The 20,156-nt window shown below is 45.1% G+C and overlaps 1 protein-coding gene across 1 annotated transcript in view; it reads right to left on the bottom strand.

The window, feature by feature from the left end:
- DLG2 (discs large MAGUK scaffold protein 2) overlaps positions 1-20,156 on the bottom strand; it is a 907,935-nt gene that overhangs the window by 454,874 nt on the left and 432,905 nt on the right. Inside the window, exon 7 of the mRNA XM_081196960.1 lies at positions 10,080-10,241. Coding sequence (XP_081053086.1) covers positions 10,080-10,241 — 162 coding nt within the window. The remainder of the gene's footprint in view (positions 1-10,079; positions 10,242-20,156) is intronic.

Genomic DNA, 20,156 nt, shown 5'->3' with positions numbered 1-20,156 from the left:
GGCACACGCTTGGGGAATTTCCCCAGCCAGCTGGGCCACAGGGTAGGCTTGCCCAACAAAAAGCTACATTTAAATGAACCAATCAGAGCTCACCCCCATTGGGCAGTGCCTCCCTGACTGATCGGGATTGGCTGCTTGTCTGCTCAGTCAGTCAGCGATGCACAAAAGCCGGCTGCACCTGAATCCCTCAGCAGAGTCGGTTGAAAAGCAAGTGCTTCAAACTTTGCCTGGTTCCATTCGGGGTCAAATCCAAATTCCAATTGCGAAGGGAAAAAAAGCTTTGTTCCTCCCCTATTCACTATTACGGGAAAATAAAAAATGGCTATACCCCCCCTTGCTTTTGACAGAAGTGGATAAAATTTGTAGGCATAACTGTGCCTTCTGTGTGAATAAAGCCTTCCAGACAAATAGGCCAGGGTGCTTTTTTGTGGGGGTACTTAAAATAAGAAGGTTATAACTTTCATAATTTTTTTGCAGAATTGGTTGAATTTTTCAGGCATAGTAGCCTCTTCAGATGGGATTTTTGGGAAATCTGTTTGTATGAAAGTGGCATGCACGAGAGAGGTGCCCCTAGGTAAGAAATGTGCCCAACTCAGAATGGATGCAGGGGGGTTTGTGATCAGTACCTTTAAAGTTTATTTTAGGTGCTACACTAAAAAGCATTTGCTTCCCTCCCTGTGGCATACATTGTAGAGGTGCCCCTAGGAAAGCAAATGGTAACGTTTCAGAAGGATAGGTGCAGGGGCTAGGGAGTAAAGATGATTTTTAAAAACCCCCCAAAAAACCCAGGTTCAGGCCTGTTTTCTACGCAGTCTGCAGCAGAAAACACAGAAATGAAATGCAAAGCTGAATTGACAGGAATTGATGTATGGACATTTAGCAGAGGCAGGACTTGAACATGTAGTACTTTTCAAGCAAGCACCACAAACAGAACTAGCAAAGAGAACAGAACACACAAGAACAAGGTGATATATTACTCCTTCCCTCCAAAGCACTGTAATTGGAGAGTCCTGTCAAATATCATTTCCTCTGATTGGAAGCTAGGCTTGTTAGTCACAAAAGTGCTCCCCCTTCCCCTGTTTCCCCACTCCGGCATTTTCATTACATGCCAAGCTTGGGGAGAAATGTTTGAGTTTTGGCAGACACACTGTCTGCAGTGTTTTTTCAATGTCCAAATATCCAAGGCACCCATAAGTATTCGTGAGGTCCTCGCCTCAGTTAGAGGTGCTTCCGAGAGATCCTGTTTCACCTCTGACAAGCCCCAAATATGTCTGAAACACCTTCTATCAGTTCAGGATCCATCCAACTTTGCTGCACACCCCATATATGAAATTACATTTAATAGGCTTTTGTGCAAGTTTAAGCATAAAATTTCCTGCCCACCTAGCAGTTTGAAAGCACCTCAAAGTGCAAGTAGATAAATAGGTACCACTCCAGCGGGAAGGTAAACGACGTTTCCGTGTGCTGCTCTGGTTCGCTGGAAGCGGCTTAGTCATGCTGGCCACATGACCCGGAAGCCGTACGCCGGCTCCCTCGGCCAATAAAGTGAGATGAGCGCCGCAACCCCAGAGTCAACCACGACTGGACCTAATAGTCAGGGGTCCCTTTACCTTTACCTTTACCTTTTAAGCATAAAATCAAGGGACGCGGGTGGCGTTGTGGGTTAAACCACAGAGCCTAGGTCTTGCCGATCAGAAGGTTGGAGGTTTGAATCCCCGTGACGGGGTGAGCTCCCGTTGCTCGGTCCCTGCTCCTGCCAACCCAGCAGTTCAAAAGCACGTCAAAGTGCAAGTAGATAAATACTTGCGGTGGGAAGGTAAACGGCATTTCCGTGTGTGCTCTGCTGGCCACATGACCCGGAAGCTGTACGCCGGCTCCCTCGGCCAATAAACAAGATGAGCGCCGCAACCCCAGAGTCAGCCACAACTGGACCTAATGGTCAGGGGTACCTTTACCTTTACTTTAAGCATAAAATTACTCTCATTGCACATTCATAATTCAGTTTGCAAATTCAGCCAGTTAACATGCAGACAACTGTGGCTGCAAATGTAGAGGCGGATGTCAGACTAGACAAGAAAGGGGCCCAAATATTTGTCCCTACTCTCCTCTTGGATCCCTAGACCCATAAACACATGGCACACTGTGCACCTGAACTGTGCTAGTTAAGCGCAAAGACTGTCAACATACTGTTGCCATTTCCTATCACAGCTGTCCTGCTAACCTCAAACTGTAACTCAGTTTTAATGCATTTGATTGTTACCTCAAAGCCCACAGATGATGGCTATTAGTCCAATTGAAGCAGATGTGCACACGACATATTTGTTCATCATTTTGGCATTTGACAGGTGTAAGAGATCTAATCAAATTGTTCGTCAGGCGACAATTTAATTGGGTGAGGAGGGGGTCAGCAATTCAAAGCAAACCACAGGAATGCGCTTTCTTTTGTTCCAGAAAATAAAAATAAGAATAAGCAACTGCTTGTGACGGGCAGCATCAAAGCAGCATTTGACAGCCAGCTACCCACCCATCATCTGTTGTTAAATTTGCTGGAAAGAGGAATAAAAAGGGTTGTTGTTTTTGTTTTCTGCCCAACCCACCCTTTTAATCTTCAAGGGAAATATACTCAGGCTGGGAATATCATTTGCTAGGCCCTTTCAGGTAATAACATGTCTCATCAGATTTTCATCTGGGAAGAGAACAAACAGTTCTGGGAAATTTGGGGACAATTGGTTCTATCCTCAGTGTTCTGAAATAAGATCAACAGAGCCACAGGGGTGATGACCTGAGTGTTGCCACTACATCCATCCCAGCCAGGTTAAAGTCCACTTGAAGGCGTGCTCTGTGATGTCAACCACACCCGCCTCTGTACCTGTGGCAGGGCTGTGACTCACTGCTACAGCATAGCCTTTGCACTCAGAAGGTCCCAAAAGTTCAATTCCCAACAGCTCCTAGTAGGATTGGAAATGACATCCTGAAGCAGTAAGCGAGGTGTTAGGAAAATAGTATGCTGCCTTATAACTGAAGGACCAGGTGGCAGCCTGGGAGTCATTTTGGACACACAGCTGTCCATGGAGGCACAGGTCAATTCTGTATCCAGGGCAGGTGTCTACCAGCTCCATCTGGTACGCAGGCTGAGACCCTACCAACCTATGTACTGCCTCGCCAGAGTGGTGCATGCTCTAGTTATCTCCCGCTTGGACTACTGCAATGCGCTCTACGTGGGACCACTTTGGAAATTGACCCGGAAACTACAACTAATCCAGAATGCAGCATCTAGACTGGTGACTGGGGGCGGCCACCAAGACCACATAACACCGGTCTTGAAAGACCTACACTGGCTCCCAGTACGTTTCCGAGCACAATTCAAAGTGTTGGTGTTGACCTTTAAAGCCCTAGACGGCCTCGGCCCAGTAGACCTGAAGGAGCGTCTCCACCCCCATCGTTCTGCCCAGACACTGAGGTCCAGCACTGAGGGCCTTCTGGTGGTTCCCTCACTGCGAGAAGCAAAGCTACAGGGAACCAGGCAGAGGGTCTTTTTTGTAGTGGCACCTGCCCTGTGGAAGGCCCTCCCATCAGATGTCAAAGAGATAAACAACTACCTGACATTTTGAAGGCAGCCCTGTTTAGGGAAGTTTTTAATGTGTGACATTTTAATGTATTTTTAATCTTTGTTGGAAGCTGCCCAGAGTAGCTGGGGAAACCCAGCCAGATAGGCGGGGTACAAATAATAAATTGTTATTGTTATTGTTATTACTGAGCCAGACCACTGGTCTATTCAGATCTGTATTACCCTCACTGGCTGGCAGCAGCTCTCCAGAGTTTCCAGCTAGGTTCTCGGCCAACCCTACTTGGAGATGGTGGGAACTGAACATTGGACCTTCTGCATGTAAAGCAGGTGTTAGATCACAGATGAGCAACATGGTGCTCTCTGGATGCTGTTGGATTCCAGTTCCCATCAGCCCCAGCCAATACAGCAAATTGTTGGAAATAATGAGAGCTGGGAGTCTCAGACCACCTTCAGAGTATCGGGTTGGCTACCCTGGTGTTAGATAATGGCACCTGAAGAATCCTGTCACCCAAGGTATCAGCACAATGTAGTGATTAGTGTGTTGGACTAGGATCTGGGAGGTTCAAATCCCTGCTTGGCCATGAAGCTCACTTGGCCATGAACTTTGTGACCTTGGGCAAGTCCCAACCTACTTCAAAAGACTGTAGTGGGGATTAAATGGGTCCTGAATGGGGTAACTGTGCCCCTGAAGGACCAAGTGTGCAGCCTTGGGGTCATCCTGGACACACAGCTGTCCATGGAGGCACAGGTTAATTCTGTGTCCAAGGAGGCTGTCTACCAGCTCCATCTGGTACACAGGCTGAGACCCTACCTGCCTGTGCACTGTCTCACCAGCGTGGTGCATGCTTTGGTTATCTCCTGCTTGGACTACTGCAATGCGGTCTACGTGGGGCTACCTTTGATGGTGAATGGGAAACTACAACTAATCCAGAATGCAGCAGCTAGGCTGGTGACTGAGATCAGCCACTGGGCCCATATAACACTGGTCCTGAAAGATCTACATTGGCTCCCAGTATGTTTCTGAGCACAATTCAAAGTGTTGGTGCTGACCTTTAAAGCCCTAAATGGCCTTGGCCCTGTATACCTGAAGGAACATCTCCACCCCCATCGTTCAGCCTGGACACTGAGGTCCAACTCCAAGGGCCTTCTGGAGGTTTCCTCACTGCAAGAAATGATGCTACAGGGAACCAGACAGAGGGCCTTCTTAGTAGTGGTGTCCACCCTGTGGAACACCCTCCCATCTGATGTCAAACAAATAAACAACTATTCAACTTTCTAAAGGCAGCCCTGTATCATGAAGTTTTTAATGTGTGATGTTTTGCTGTGCTTTTATTATGCTGGAAGCCACCTAGAATGGCTGGGGCAACACAGATGGGTGGGGTATATTATTATTATTAAAGGTAAAGGTACCCCTGACCGTTAGGTCCAGTCGTGGACGACTCTGGGGTTGCAGCGCTCATTTCACTCTACAGGCCGAGGGAGCCGGCGTTTGTCCGCAGACAGCTTCCGGGTCATGTGGCCAGCATGACTAAGCCGCTTCTGGTGAAACAGAGCAGCGCACAGAAATGCCGTTTACCTTCCCACCGGAGTGGTACCTATTTATCTACTTGCACTTTGACATGCTTTCGAACAGCTAGGTTGGCAGGAGCAGGGACCGAACAACGGGAGCTCACCCCATCACGGGGATTCGAATCGCCAACCTTCTGATCGACAAGCCATAGGCTCAGTGGTTTAGACCACAGCACCACCTGCATCCCTGTTGTTGTTATTAATTATTATTATTATTATTATTATTATTATTATTATTATTATTATTATTATTAGAGAACCATGTATGTCACCTTAAACTATTGGAGAAAAAAGGCTGGGATAGAAGTTCAATATATTATTATTATTATTATTATTATTATTATTATTATTATTATTATTATTATCATCATCATCATCATCATCATCTTTATGGACCAGTTTGAGATCCTCTCAGGACCATGAAGCAGAATAAAAGTAATCTAGATAAGTAAATAATAATAAAAATAAGACACCAAACATTTTTATGCACCATCAAGAAGAGCTCCACATTCAAACATGAGTCAAATAAACTCCCCATCATCCCTGAACATTGGCACTGCTGGCTGGGACTAATGGGAACAGCTCCTGGAGATTTTGTGGAGCGTTCCCCCCATTCCTGATCCAAGAGGACAAGGAGTGGAGCCAAGGCAGCAGTGGGTGGGACCTGACAATAGCTGGAGTTGGCTCTTCTGGCACAGAAGCCGAGCACACAGAGCTTCTCAAAATGTTCTAAGCTATCACAGTTGCAGGAAGCAAAACAAAAACAAAAAAGCAGCGTAATTACAAATCCCGAAGACTCGTTTTAGCAAATGCACATTTTGCTCTTGTTTCAGAAACGCTGATTAGTTATATTCCCTGGAGGAACTGCATTTGACGGTGCTTCAATCAGAGGCAGAGAGGGATGAGAGGGCCTAATAAACCGGCACATCTGAATTGCAGATGCAGCTAGGAAGTTGAAAGGCACACCTTGGAAAAAAAATGGTCTTCTTTCTTTTTTAAAAAGAATAAAGCACAGATTATTATTTCCACCTTCATGACTTCCCGAAAGCCCTCTCTTAGTTCCTGTCTCACTGCTTGAGAATCTGTAGCTCTCCAGATGATGAAGAAGAAGAGTTTGGATTTGATATCCCACTTTATCACTACCCTAAGGAGTCTCAAAGTGGCTAACATTCTCCTTTCCCTTCCTCCCCCACAACAAACACTCTGCGAGGTGAGTGGGGCTGAGAGACTTCAAAGAAGTGTGACTAGCCCAAGGTCACCCAGCAGCTGCATGTGGAGGAGCAGAGACGCAAACCCGGTTCACCAGATTACGAGTCTACCGCTCTTAACCACTACACCACACTGGTGGTGTATTCCCATAAGCTCCAGCCAACATGGTCAGGGATGAAGATGGGAGTTGCAGTCCAGCAACATCTGGAAAGCCAGAGCTTTCCCATCCCAAGTCCAAGCCTAACATTGGGCAAAAGATTCCTGCATTGCAGGGGTTTGGACTAGATGGCATTTGTGGTCCCTTCCAACTCTACAATTCTATGCAGCTGATTCTAAGTCAACAGTAACCAGAAACATTTGGGTCACCTTATCAAAGGTTTCTGTTACCCTCAAAATTATCCAGAAGCTTCTCTCAAGCAGAAGATGCTTAAGACAAAAGTCAACTTGACATGTTGCTTCAGATGAAGTTTCGTTCCATGCAATCCCCGGCTTGTTTAAAAGTGAAAATGTCTAGTGGTCCTTAAAGCATTGCCACTGAGTCACAGTCAGTGAAGAATTTCCCAGTGAACCTCTATTTGTTTCCCCTCCTGCCTTCGGTCAAGTCCCTTAGACTCCCGGGTTCAGATTTCGGCTAATGGAAGACCTACTGATCGCAATCCCTGGACCAAAGAGATCACCAGCTAACTGCACCATCTAGCGGCAGACCATTGGAAGGACACAAAAGATGATTTCTGGAATAATAGCTTTTCCTTTCACATCACAATGCAGAGTCAATACACATTAGCCTAATCTCTGCAATTGGAATTGGCATCGTATATACAATGCAGAGGCAGTTAAGCTAAGGCTTTGCTTTAGGCATGTGGAAGATACAGATGACTAATTTATGAAGAGGTGGGATGTCTCCATCAGTGGTTTGCTCTGGCTCCCACTGAAAGCACCCTTTTGGATGCCAACTCTATCCAAATAACCAAAAAGCTACTGTTTCCTAAGAGCAATCTGATACCAGGGCCAAGTACCAGGGCCAAGCTGAAATGGTAAGGAGTCAACTCCAAATCTAGACCCAGGATGGGCACTTTAGCAAAAGACTCCCTGTTTTTCACTGCTGGAAGGGAAACAGGGACTTCTACTTGAGCACAATAGCGGACAAGGGAAGCAGGACAGGCCTGCCAGTGGTGTGTTGGAGGGGATAACAGGAAAAGGGAGCTCAGCTCTGCTGGAGCACCAAGGTAAATGACCTACCCTTTTAGCTCTGGCAAATGAATGAGATGAAGAGGCTTTTAAAGTTAGTTTGTGAGATAGGTCAGCATACAGGCAAATAATCAGAGGGCAGATACTTCTTTCCTTTTCTTTGATGGGGTTCCTACTTCACACCAGCAATTTCAACCGTAACACATGTTTGCAGCGTGACCTGCATTTCTAATGAAAATCTAAAAGTTGCCTTTCAGATGGTTGATTGTTAATGCTCACTGTGTTTTACTCTGAGCCAGTCTAGGCAGAAGTAACTACCACTGAGTTCAATGTAGCTAACTTCCAGGAAACTCTACACAGAACTGCCGGAAGACTGATCCTAATTCATAGGGCATTGTATTCTGTATTTTGTGTGTCTGCAGATGCACGCATAATAATGCGTCAACACAGTTGCCTGCATTTTTTGGTCTCTCCTTCAGTTTGTGGTTGCGAGGGTTGATCCTGCACATTGAAATTGACAGTGCTGCTGGCCTGGCCAATCCACAGGCCTCATGCTAATTGCCAATCACATGCACTGATGTTACACACCCCTATTCCCTTCTACGACTGAAGAAACCTCTGAGACCTGGGCACCCACACAGACTCCTAAGTAACTTGCTAGCCACAGAGCATGAGATACTCAGTTCATGCTCTGGAATTCTTCACAGTGGGATATAAATGGTCAGGCTCTGTATTGCTACATGGTACCCTTGGGTCAGAGTCAGCAGATGGCCACCACTAGCCCAAGGGTAGGGTGTGGTGGGGGCATAGCCAATTTCTCATTTTCTCCTGCCTTGCAAGAAACATTGTGGGCATTTAAACATTTCAGCTTTACAAACAGCACCTCACTAAGGTAAAGGTCCAGTTGTGGCCGACTCTGGGGTTGCGGTACTCATCTCGCTTTCTTGGCCAAGGGAGCCGGCGTACAGCTTCCGGGTCATGTGGCCAGCATGACTAAGCTGCTTCTGGTGAACCAGAGCAGCGCACGGAAACGCCATTTACCTTCCCACTGAAGCGGTACTTATTTATCTACTTGCACTTTGACATGCTTTCGAACTGCTAAGTTGGCAGGAGCATGGACCGAGCAACGGGAACTCACCCCGTTGTGGGGATTTGAACCACCGACCTTCTGATCGGCAAGTCCTAGGCTCTGTGGTTTAACCCACAGCGCCACCCGCGTCCCTTGAAAAAGTGTCTTACTTTGGGTTAAATGATCAGGGATGATGGGAACTGTACTCCAGTAGCATCTGAAGGGTCAAATGTTAGTCAGCCTTGCAGTTAATGATAGAGGTAAAGGTAAAGGATGGGTGGTGCTGTGGTCTAAACCACTGAGCCTCTTGGGCTTGCTGATCGGAAGGTCAGTGGTTCGAATCCCTGCAACGGAGTGAGCTCCCATTGCTCTGTCCCAAAACCTGCCAACCTAGCAGTTCGTAAGCATACCAGTGCAAGTAGATAAATAGGTACCACTGTGGCGGGAAGGTAAATGGCGTTTCTGTGCACTCTGGTTTCTGTCATGGTGTCCCGTTGCAGCAGATGCAGTTTAGTCATGCTGGCCACATGACCTGGAAAGCTGTCTGTGGACAAACGCCGGCACCCACGGCCTGAAAGCGAGATGAGCGCCACAACCCCATAGCCACTTTTGACTGGACTTAACCATCCAGGGCTCCTTTACCTATTACCTATTACCTTTAATGAGAGAACAATTCTTTTGCTGTCTGAAGAAGCCACTCTACTATCTGAAGCTTGTAACACTTTTCATGTCGTAAGCCTCTGAATTTTAATATATTTCATTTCGTTTTATGTGATTCCTGTATTGCAAGGGTTAGACCAGATGTCCATTGGAGTCTCTTCCAACTCTACAATCCTATGATGCTATGATCACTCTTTTTCAAACCTCTTTTCACCCATGGCAACAGCAACCAGTTCAGTAAACAATGACCTGATGGTGGCAAACACAATTCTTTCTTTCACACAATTCCTAGAAATTTAGGAGCAACTTCTAGTCTGTGTCTACCACCTAGTCTGTGCAACTTCTAGGCTGTGTCTACCCCCCAAACAAAGGACTCGGTCGATTATTATCCGTTAGTATAAATACTTCATTTATCTTGCAACAAGGACAAGCAAGGATTGAGCCAGCACTGTGAAAACGGGGGGGGGGGGGAGAGATTTGCCTTCCAGTTATGCTTATCCACTCTTTAAAAGTTGATACATGGAATTATTCCCTTCTTTAGCAATTCTCCCAGCTCTGACGCAGCTCCAATACAAGCCTGTTGCACCAAGATTTGTTGCACATCAGCGCTAAACTTTTCAACAACGGCAGACGTGCCGAGAATTAAACGGTTGCCAGAGGGTGTGATTTGCACAAAGGCGCGTCAACAAACAGCTTAAGACAAGGAGTCACCTGCAGCTTTTAAAAATCCAGTTACTTCTCTCACTCTCTCTGTCTTTTATTTTGTTTGTTTTTATTGGGAAAGCTCAGAAGTTGCCATGGAGAAGCGTTACTGACCTTCAGAGGCGAGATGTGCGATTGCAGGACGTATCCGTGGACATTTTCTATCTGCGATAAATTCTTTTCAGAAACGTGAACTAGTTCTGGCCCTCTCACTTCGTGAGTTAAGCGAGGTAAAGTATGGTCGTGTGGAGCATCCTCATCTTGGTAGCGATACTTCTGGGAGGCAAAAGGGGGGGGAGGGAGAATATTAAGGAATGGTGAAATAGGGATGGGTGAATCTGCCAGCTTTGGCTTCTGACAGTTTCTCATTTTTGCCTTCTTAAGTTCAGTTCAGTTCTCCACTTTTCCACATTGGTGTGCTATTTGTTTTTATTTTAAAAAAGAACAAATCCACAAATTTCTCCTTATACACACATTTTTCCATGGACTTGGCCTAAAGTACACATTTTTACAAAGCAAATTCCCCCTGACACAATGCGTTTTTTGCATGTTATTTCACCAATGTATCTTTAAAAATAAATAAATCACACCTCACCCTAATATATGCAGTGTTGTGGATAGAGAACCATATTGCAAAATTCAGAAGTGTACGGATTTTGAAGGACAGCTGCTTTTTTGACCACACGTTTTCAGAAAGTGCAGATTAGGTAAGTTCACCTTTAAATGTGAATTGAACTGAATTTCTCCCTCAACCCTACTGTGAATTTTACATTCTGAATTGTGACCTTCCTAAGGAGAAGACAAATGTGGTTAGGACCAAAAGCACCTTCTGAGCTCCATGTTGGTACAACACTGTTCCACCAGCTCTTAAAAGGCTTAATAAGGCCGCTATATGATCTGCCTTAAGTCATATCGGATGTAAAGAAATGAAGGACATTTGCTGAGCATAATAAAGTGCATCGGGAGGTTCTCCCAAGAAGTGGAAGCAGTGGCGTAGCGTGGGGGGTGCCAGGGGTGCCGGCCGCACCGGGCGCAACATGGGCGGGGGGCGCGCTCGCACTAGCAGCTCTCTGCCCCTACTAAAATCCACGGGTTAGGGAGCCCGCGCTCGCTCGGCTTGGCGAGGAGGTCGCAGAAGGGGGAGAGCAAAGCCTTCTGCCACGGGCAAAAAAAGGAGAGGAAGCCAGGCGGGCGGGCGGGCGGGCGGGCTGGCTGGCGGGGGTCTGGCTGCGCCTGCTGCTGCCGGGCTTTGACAGCTTGGCGAAGCGGAGGGAGAGGAGCTTTATGGTAATTGCGGCTCTCTCTCCACTGGCCGCCTGGGTAGTGAGCCGAGCCGAGCAGGGAGTCTGGCGAGGGGGCGGGAAGAGACTTTTCCACCTCGCCTGGTCAAAAAGGAGAGTGGAGTCTCCTCAGGGCGCCCTCAGGCAGGGCAGGGCAAGCAGAGCGAGGAGGAGAGAGAGGGGAAGGGGGGGAAGCAGCCAGGAAACGCTGCGGTGTGGAGGAGGAATCAATTAAGGAGAGAAAGCGAAAAGCCTTGGAGAAAGGGAAAAAAGGAAAGAAAAGAGGCAGCTCCAGGAGAGCGCGGGGGAAAGAGAAGCCTCGCTGCTGCTGCTTGGGAGATTAAATTACTGTACTTGCCTTGCCCCGGGTTAGGGGGCGCAAATTAATTGCCTTGCCCCGGGTTAGGGGGCGCAAATTACTTGCCTTGCCCCGGGTGCTGATAACCCACGCTACGCCGCTGAGTGGAAGGGAGAGATATGGGGTTTGGAAATGCTAAGCACACACTTCCATACAGGTTTCCACCAAGCCTAGTTCTTTTCTGATCTTGCAGACCCCCAGAGGCCGATCTCTCAACTCTTGAACTTAGGTCTCTTATCGCTGCACTACTGCCATGTGAAACACAGTCTCACCACTTGGGGCTCCACCATCTTCTGCTTTGTGTCTCTGATTGGGACTGAAAAACCAGGGAGAATGTCAAGCTCCTGGCAGGCCATGACACACGGCTGCTGAGCTATATCCAGCTTGGCGATTCACAAGTGATGCAAGGTCTGCCTTAGGAACTGCCTGCCCTGTCTTCCCCAATTGACTGCAGTTGGGCAAAAGCCCTCGCCCCTCCACACACACACACACACACACACACACACACACACACACACACTCATTGCTTCACATCTTCACAAAAGAGCAGGTGGATGATGAACGATTGGTATCTGAAGAAGTGTGCATGCACACGAAAGCTTATACCAAGAACAAACTTAGTTGGTCTCTAAGGTGCTACTGGACATTTTTAATAGATATATATAATTTTGACTGCATCAGACCAACACGGCTACCTACTTGGATTGCAAATCGGCGCCTACTACCAACAAGGCACTGTATGCTGTTGCCAACCCACAACAGATGATACTCTAATGGAGGAGTATGGATTGTGCCCCTGTGAGCGGTTAAAATAAAAATGTGCCCATCTTTTTTAAAAACAACAACAAGAAGAAGCAACACACACACACACACACAGAGAGAGAGAGAGAGAGAGAGAGAGAGAGAGAGAGAGAGAGAGAAATCTCAGTTGAAACAAAAATTAAATTAAATTAAAAAATTGTCCAGTAGCACCTTAGAGACCAACTAAGTTTCTTCTGGGTAATTTATTTTGCCTGTGTCAGACCAACACAGCTCCCTCCCTGAATCTAGAAATCTCAGTGTTTGTTTAAGGTGGCTAAATGGAAGGATCAATGCTGCAGGGCGCAGCATCGTCTCAGATCCTTTCGGAAGTACAGTTGCAGGCTGAGAGCTGTTGTGGTTTTCTTTAAAACAATGTCAACAAAGCAGGAAAGGCACATAGGGAAGTTCCCCCAGCAAATTCAGGATTTTTAAACGAAAGACATTAACACAAATTTCTTGAATCAGCTTTCAGGGGGAAGATAGGGAGCTGCCTTATTCCAAACCAGACCCATTGGTCCATCTAGCCCAGAAGCTCCTGGGAATTTCGGGTGAGATTCTCTCTCAGCCCTTTCTGGAGATGCCACAGATGGAAACCAGGGCCTTTCTGCATTCCAGGCAGAGGCTCTGCAATAATTAAACTGCATTCAACAGGGTCGTTGTTGTTTTTTAAGCAGTTTGATGAGCCATTTGAGGAACGCTTTTGGGGTACAGAAGAAGAAGAAGAAGAAGAAGAAGAAGAAGAAGAAGAAGAAGAAGAAGAAGAAGAAGAAGAAGAAGAAGAAGAAGAAGAAGAAGAAGAAGAAGAAGAAGAAGAAGAAGTAGTTTGGATTTGATATTCCGCTTTATCACTACCTGAAGGAGTCTCAAAGTGGTTAACATTCTCTTTTCCCTTCCTCCCCCACAACAAACACTCTGTGAGGTGAGTGGGGCTGAGAGACTTCAGAGAAGTGTGACTGGCCCAAGGTCACCCAGCAGCTGCATGTGGAGGAGCGGGGAATCGAACCCGGTTCACCAGATTACGAGTCTATAGCTCTTAAGCACTACACCACACTGGCTCTCGTTAACTGAAAGTTAAAGAGAAAACCTGTGTGGTGGAAGGTCCCAAGTGCTTCATAATTTCATTGTAATGTTATGGCTGATTTCGGAGCTCCTGGCTGAAAAACAGGAGCTGAAGAGTAAGTGAACAGAGGATTCTCTTCTTAGAACAGCACAAAACAGATGACAAATCACTATTACAGCCATACCTTGGTTGTCGAATGGAATCCATTCCAGAAGTCCATTCGACTTTTAAAAACGTTTGAAAACCAAGGCGCGGCTTCCGATTGGCTGTAGGAAGCTCCTGCAGCCGATTGGAAGCCGCAGAAGCCATGTTGGCTGTTCGGGTTCCAAAGAACGTTCGCAAGCCAGAACACTCACTTCCAGGTTTGCGGCGCTCGGGAACCAAAACGTACGAGTACCAAGACGTTCGAGAACCAAGGTATGACTGTAGTTTCAATGGAGCACCACATTCAAAAGCATAATGCCAGAATCAGGGCAGAGGGCTGTTGCCGTCCTTTTCTGTTCACTGGGTTTGCTGGAGGCATGTGGCTGACAGCTATTAGCAGCAAGATGCTTGTCTGAATGGACCTCTGATCTGATCTGCAAAGTTCTTCTTCTATTTAATGTCCCAGTGTGTCTTTAAGGCTGCACAAAGATTGCAATGTCCTCCTGCCTGCTTTCCACTTTCACTGCACCTCAGTGCAATTGAAGCTTCGAAACACAAGATGGCAGAACAACCATCGTCTTGAAGGTTGCCTACGGTTGGCCTGATTCGATTCTATAAATAAAAGCCTGGTGAGCTAGGAAGGTAGAATCGGTACAAGCCCTGCCTGCAATAAACCTTGGGTTGACTTTTTATTATTATTTCCACTAGCTCAATGGGTATGTGCTTGTGGGTGTTTGTATTTTAAAGGCTGCGGCTTCTTCAATAAAAGCACTTTATGTGAGCAGTCAATCATATTTGGAGGCAGCCGAAAGAATTCTAACAACACATTAGAAGCATCTAGTGTGATTGCACCGCTGTGATTCTAATTGATTTCCCTGAAAGTTAGCATCATCAAAGTTGAATCAGTTCTGTGGGCCTTCCAGAACCGGCACCTCAACTTTTGCCCCCTACCAAAGCCCTACAGTAGCAGGATATGTCCCAAGTATTTTCATCCCATCTAACTTAAAATAATAATAATAATAATGTTATAAGAAAAAAATGCTCCTTTTCCTTTATGGGGTATTATTATTATTATTATTATTATTATTATTATTATTATTATTATTATTATTATTATTATTATTTCTATACCGCCCTATACCCAAAAGTCTTAGGGTGGTTCACATTAAAATCAGGGAGGTTCACATTAATAGCCCATATGGAGTCCTTATGTAGGTTCTATATTGGTAGGAGAAAATAAGAGAGGCCAGCCAGAGAATATTGAGAAGGAAAGCAGCTAGTAAGCCTGATCTTTATTAAACTCTTGCAACAGGGTGCTCAAACGCCCCCCCCCACACACACACAGGAGGGAGGAGGAACCCAGAACATTGGGGTGCAAGCTCTTATATAGACTTTTGAAATTGCCCACCCTGTAGACCAAGACCACCCCCCCGAAACATTATACATACATCACAGAAGGAGGCGGTCAACAGCAGAGGAGGTGGTCTACAGCAGAAATCCTGTGGGGACCTGATAATGGTCACTGATTGCATTACCTGGGCAGTCTAGCCATTCTTTTGCAATGGAAAATACACAGTTCCTGAATCCAGGTCACAGGCTCACCCTATTCATACACAGATACGCCCTTAAGACTGGATTTGTGAGCAAAGAGTCAATGGGGAGGTTTTCCCATTTCCTTCCTCCTTGCAGAGAAATATTTGAGATCAATTTGGGAGAGTCAAAATGGCTTCAGGATTGTTCTCCTGTACTATTTCAGACACGTGGTTTACAGTGGTACCTCAGGTTAAGAACTTAATTCATTCTGGAGGTCCGTTCTTAACCTGAAACTGTTCTTAACCTGAAGCACCACTTTAGCTAATAGGGCCTCCCGCTGCCGCACGATTTCTGTTCTCATCCTGAAGCAAAGTTCTTAACCTGAGGTACTGTTTCTGGGTTAGCGGAGTATGTAACCTGAAGCTTCTGTAACCTGAAGCGTCTGTAACCTGTCTGTAATGCGAGGTACCACTGTATATATTTATGTATGTGTTTGCCTGGTACATTTATGAACATTTGTTTTCTCTCTTAGACCTTATAATTCTCATAGCAAATATTGATCCCACATTTCAGGCAATTCACAAGAGCAATTCAAATTGCTCTCGGATTACTCAAAAGAAGACACAATCAGGAAAAGCATGAGTATTAATTAACCATTTACCACGGTTAAGAAAACAACAGTGAAACAATCAGTTTTCTGTGCTCCAGGGGGCATTTCAGCATCTGTCTTCCCCTAACCTTCCTTAAGTGCTTTTCAAATTTGAGAGTTCTTTCAAAAGCAATTTGTGATACAGCATTGGAGATAAGAGAGATATGTCTCTTCCTCAACACAAGTCACAACCAAAACACAAATTTAAAAGTCCTGAATGAGTGCATTATCTGCCTATCAATGTATATATATTTACCACAGAGCCTAGGACTTGCCAATCAGAAGGTCAGCGGTTCGAATCCCTGTGACGGGGTGAGCGCCCGTTGCTCGGTCCCTGCTCCTGCCTACCTAACAGTTCGAAAGCACGTCAAAGTGCAAGTAGATAAATAGGTACTGCTCCAGCGGGAAGGTAAATGGTGTTTCCGTGCGCAGCTTTGGTTCGCCAGAAGTGGCTTAGTCATGTTGGCCACATGACCCGGAAGCTGTACGCCTGCTCCCTTGGCCAATAAAGCGAGATGAGTGCCACAACCCCAGAGTCGGTCATGAATGGACCTAATGGTCAGGGGTCCCTTTACCTTTACCTTAGGGGAATGCCCAATCCCAAAATGCTTGCTATTTTGTTCTGAAGTAATTCAGAAGTAAGCTTCTCTCCACCCCCACACCAGCACTGGCAACACTACACACCAAACTACAGGCAAATTCAATTTAGCAATAATCTGGAACCCCTGATTTTTATTTTTGTTTTGCTGGTCAAATAAAAAATCATTTACGTCCCTAGAAATTCCTCCCTGTACAATTTTGCCCATGTACAACCTTCTACCTTTGCCACAGAGTCTGTTTCTTTGAGGAGAATTTGGTCACAAGCACACACAAAAAAATGAACATTTTAGAGACTTATTTTCCCCATACTAGTTGTTTCAAGAGTTCAACATTGGCTAAAACCCTGAGATAATTACCTATCTTGTGATAATTGTTGAATTTCCATGTTTATTGAAAATGGGCAAGTTGTAAATACTTGTTCTGTTTGCATTATTGCATTATAAATTAGGGGGGAAAGTAATTTATCTATTGCCAGTCTGATGAATTTGGGCCATTATCTGCAAAGATACCTAATTTGCTTACTACAGATCCAATCTCTTTCTCTGCTGGAAAAGTTATTACAAGTTCCAGAGATGTGCTTTTTCTCTATTTATCAAAGGCTTTCAAAAAGGAAAAAAAGGTGCAATTATAGCAACTTTTCTTGAATACACAAAATGCTAAGAGCTTCGAACAAGTGGGGTAGGGCTATTATTTCAGTGATCCTGCTTGCCATTTAGCTCCCCCCCCCCAAAAAAAAAATATTAATCTGATCCTGTGTGCTGCTTTTCAAATGAGAAGTTTGCCATTTAAGAATAACAGTGATATAAATCATAGCAGCGAAACCATTGAGGGAAGTGTAACACACTAGCACAACCATAATAAGGATGACTTCTGCTAATAATGAACATGGGGGAGGTGGTTTTTGCTAATTCATGCCTCCCCACACCCCTAAAATGAAACTTTCATTTAAAGATTTAAATGTTACACTAAATTTAGGTTATGTTTTCTACGACTCTAGGGACTCAGCTAGATTGGTAAAGAAAAAGCACTTTACAGTGGTACCTCGGGATGCGATCAGGATCCGTTCTGGAGCCCCGTTCGCTTCCAGAAGCAAACATAACTAGCGACAGCACGTCTGCGCATGCATGTGCCGCTTTTCGCCGCTTCTGCGCATGCGCGTGACGTCATTTTGAGCATCTGCGCATGCGTGAGCGGCAAAACCCGGAAGCAACGCGCTCCGTTACTTCTGGGTTGCCGCGGAGCGCAACTCGAACGCGCTCAACATGAAGCATATTCAGCCCGAGGTATGACTGTATATGCGTTGTATATGCAATATAACACTGTGACAACAGGTGGCGCTGTCAAGTCCCGTCTTTCACTACCGGATTTCCCTGTATGAGTTTACAACACGTTTAACTGAATCACTTCTTTGACATGTCTAGATCCAGCCCATGTCTTAATGCTAAATACCCTTAATACTAGAAAGGCGTATTTTCATCACATCTTCCATTTCAATACTAGACAGTACATAACAGGAGAATATTGATACATATTTCTAAGAGCAAGAGAATATAGTGTGACAACCAAGGTATTGGCAACTTTTTCAATAAACCCTAGAAGACGCCTTTTTACAAAAGCCCAATTTTTCTTTTTAACAGTGTAATACAATTTCTTTAATACAATATCCACACAATATCTAACATATCACTTCTCAATTTTTAATCACGTAAGCAATATGCAAAAGCTGTGTCTTCTGCATAACAAAGAAAAAAAACTGTTGAAACTTGCCTTTTCCTTTCCTTTCATTTTTTTTTAAAAATAGTTTTGATTATCCAAGGCATGTTGCCCAGTATTCTTTCCGAACCCCCCCCCCCCAGCAAACAAATAGAAAAACCATCTCTCTTTTTCCCTTCACCAGGGAGCGGGACAGCAGTAAGAAAAACCGGTGACTTTTCCAGTTTTACAACCAAGGTACAATCACCCAGAATGAAAGCCTCTGGACCTATGTCCGAACTGTGACAGGTTTCTTGTCTGGGGCACCTCCTTAAACCGCACAGATTTTCAAACTGATCGCCCACACAAAAATTAGCAAGGGAATGTCTTTTTGTTGTTGTTTTTCCACCCTAGTGAGAGAACTATATCTTTCTGAAATGTGTTAACACTTCATCCCCTCAGAACGGGAAGCCATGCCTGCAATTTGCATCCAATATTGGTAGAAAATTAAGGAGTTAATTAAGGGGGGAGGTGCTTTAAAGGTTCCCTGTACATACATACAACACAATGGAAGGAATTATGGGATGTGTGGAAGGTTTAATCCACTTTGCCTGCAGATTTCATGCAAAATGCAAAGTTATAGCTATGTTTAATTGTAATGGAGGGTGAAAAAGAACTTTGGGTTGAGCATTTGTACCTAATGAATCAAATTAAAACAATACAGAATGGATTTGAAACAGATCGCGCTAGATTAAAATGCTACAGATACAGAGTGAAATGAGGGGTTGCTGCATATCTCTAATTTCACCCTTCCCTATATAACAATGAGCGGCTGCTTGGAACATTCCTTTGCCACAAAGAATTCAACAAAATAAGTGTCCTGGGGAACAAAGTGTTCAAGTTATACTTCATAGCAGGGGCAGGAAATCCTTTGGCCAACCAGATGTTACTGGACTACAACTCCCATCATCCCTGATCATTGGCCATGCTCTCTGGGGCTGATGGGAGTTTGAGTCCAACAGCATCAAGAAGGCCAGAGGTTTCCGTCCACGCCTGCCTATAGGGCTTGTGTGTATCTATGCCATGTATCTAACCCATGGAAATAGAGACTGTTTCGAAGAAGCGGCTGTCACCTCTGAAGAAATTGAAGATGACAATTTTAAAACACTACAGTCACTTGAGACCTACGGCATTAGCAAGAGCAAAAGATGTAATCATAATTGTGCCGGTTCCATGCAAACCATTAAATTGGCCCAAAGAGGACAAGGGTGGGCTGGTGTCAACTTCAGAAAGCTAAAAATCAAAAAGGCACACACAGAGAGGCAATTTTCATTTGGCAAAAATAGTGCCATTCTCTATAGCAGAACGTGAAACTTAATAATAAATCACTCCAGGAAAAGGCGTAGGACGGTATATAAATATAAAATGTTATTATCGTTACTGTTATTCTGCTAGCAGCAAAGAGCTAAGTTATATTATATATTTCATAAAGATATGACGAAAAGCCCCTTTGCCCCCACACCCACAAAGGAAGATTCATGAGGACAAAGCATTAGGATAAAGGTGGTACCTCAGGTTAAGAACTTAATTCGTTCTGGAGGTCGGTTCTTAACCTGAAACTGTTCTTAACCTGAAGCACCACTTTAGCTAATGGGGTTTCCTGCTGCTGCCGCACCACCGGAGCACGATTTCTGTTCTCATCCTGAAGCAAAGTTCTTAACCTGAAGCACTTTTTCTGGGTTAGCGGAGTCTGTAACCTGAAGCGTATGTAACCCGAGGTACCACTGTATTTGTTAATATAACAACTTGGAGGAACTGCAAACCAAATTAACCAAATTCATAACATCTGACGAGGATCTTAGCTGGTAGGGAAGCATCCCTCCAGACCCGGGGGAATGGGATTTCCTGCGAAGGAAATTATACAAGCTTGGTGTATCAGGGCAATGCTGTGCATATAGTATATCTTGATTTCAGTGTGGAATGTTTGCAGAGGAGGGCAACCAAGATGGTTGAGGGTCTGGAAGCCAAGCCTTATGAGGAAGGGTTGAGGGAATTGGGTATGTTTTGCCTGAAA

This window comes from Podarcis bocagei, assembly GCF_964188305.1.
Source record: "Podarcis bocagei genome assembly, chromosome: 6".
Lineage (NCBI taxonomy): Eukaryota > Metazoa > Chordata > Lepidosauria > Squamata > Lacertidae > Podarcis > Podarcis bocagei.
Note: the sequence above shows the minus strand (reverse complement) of the source record. Positions and strands in the feature narration are given on the sequence as shown.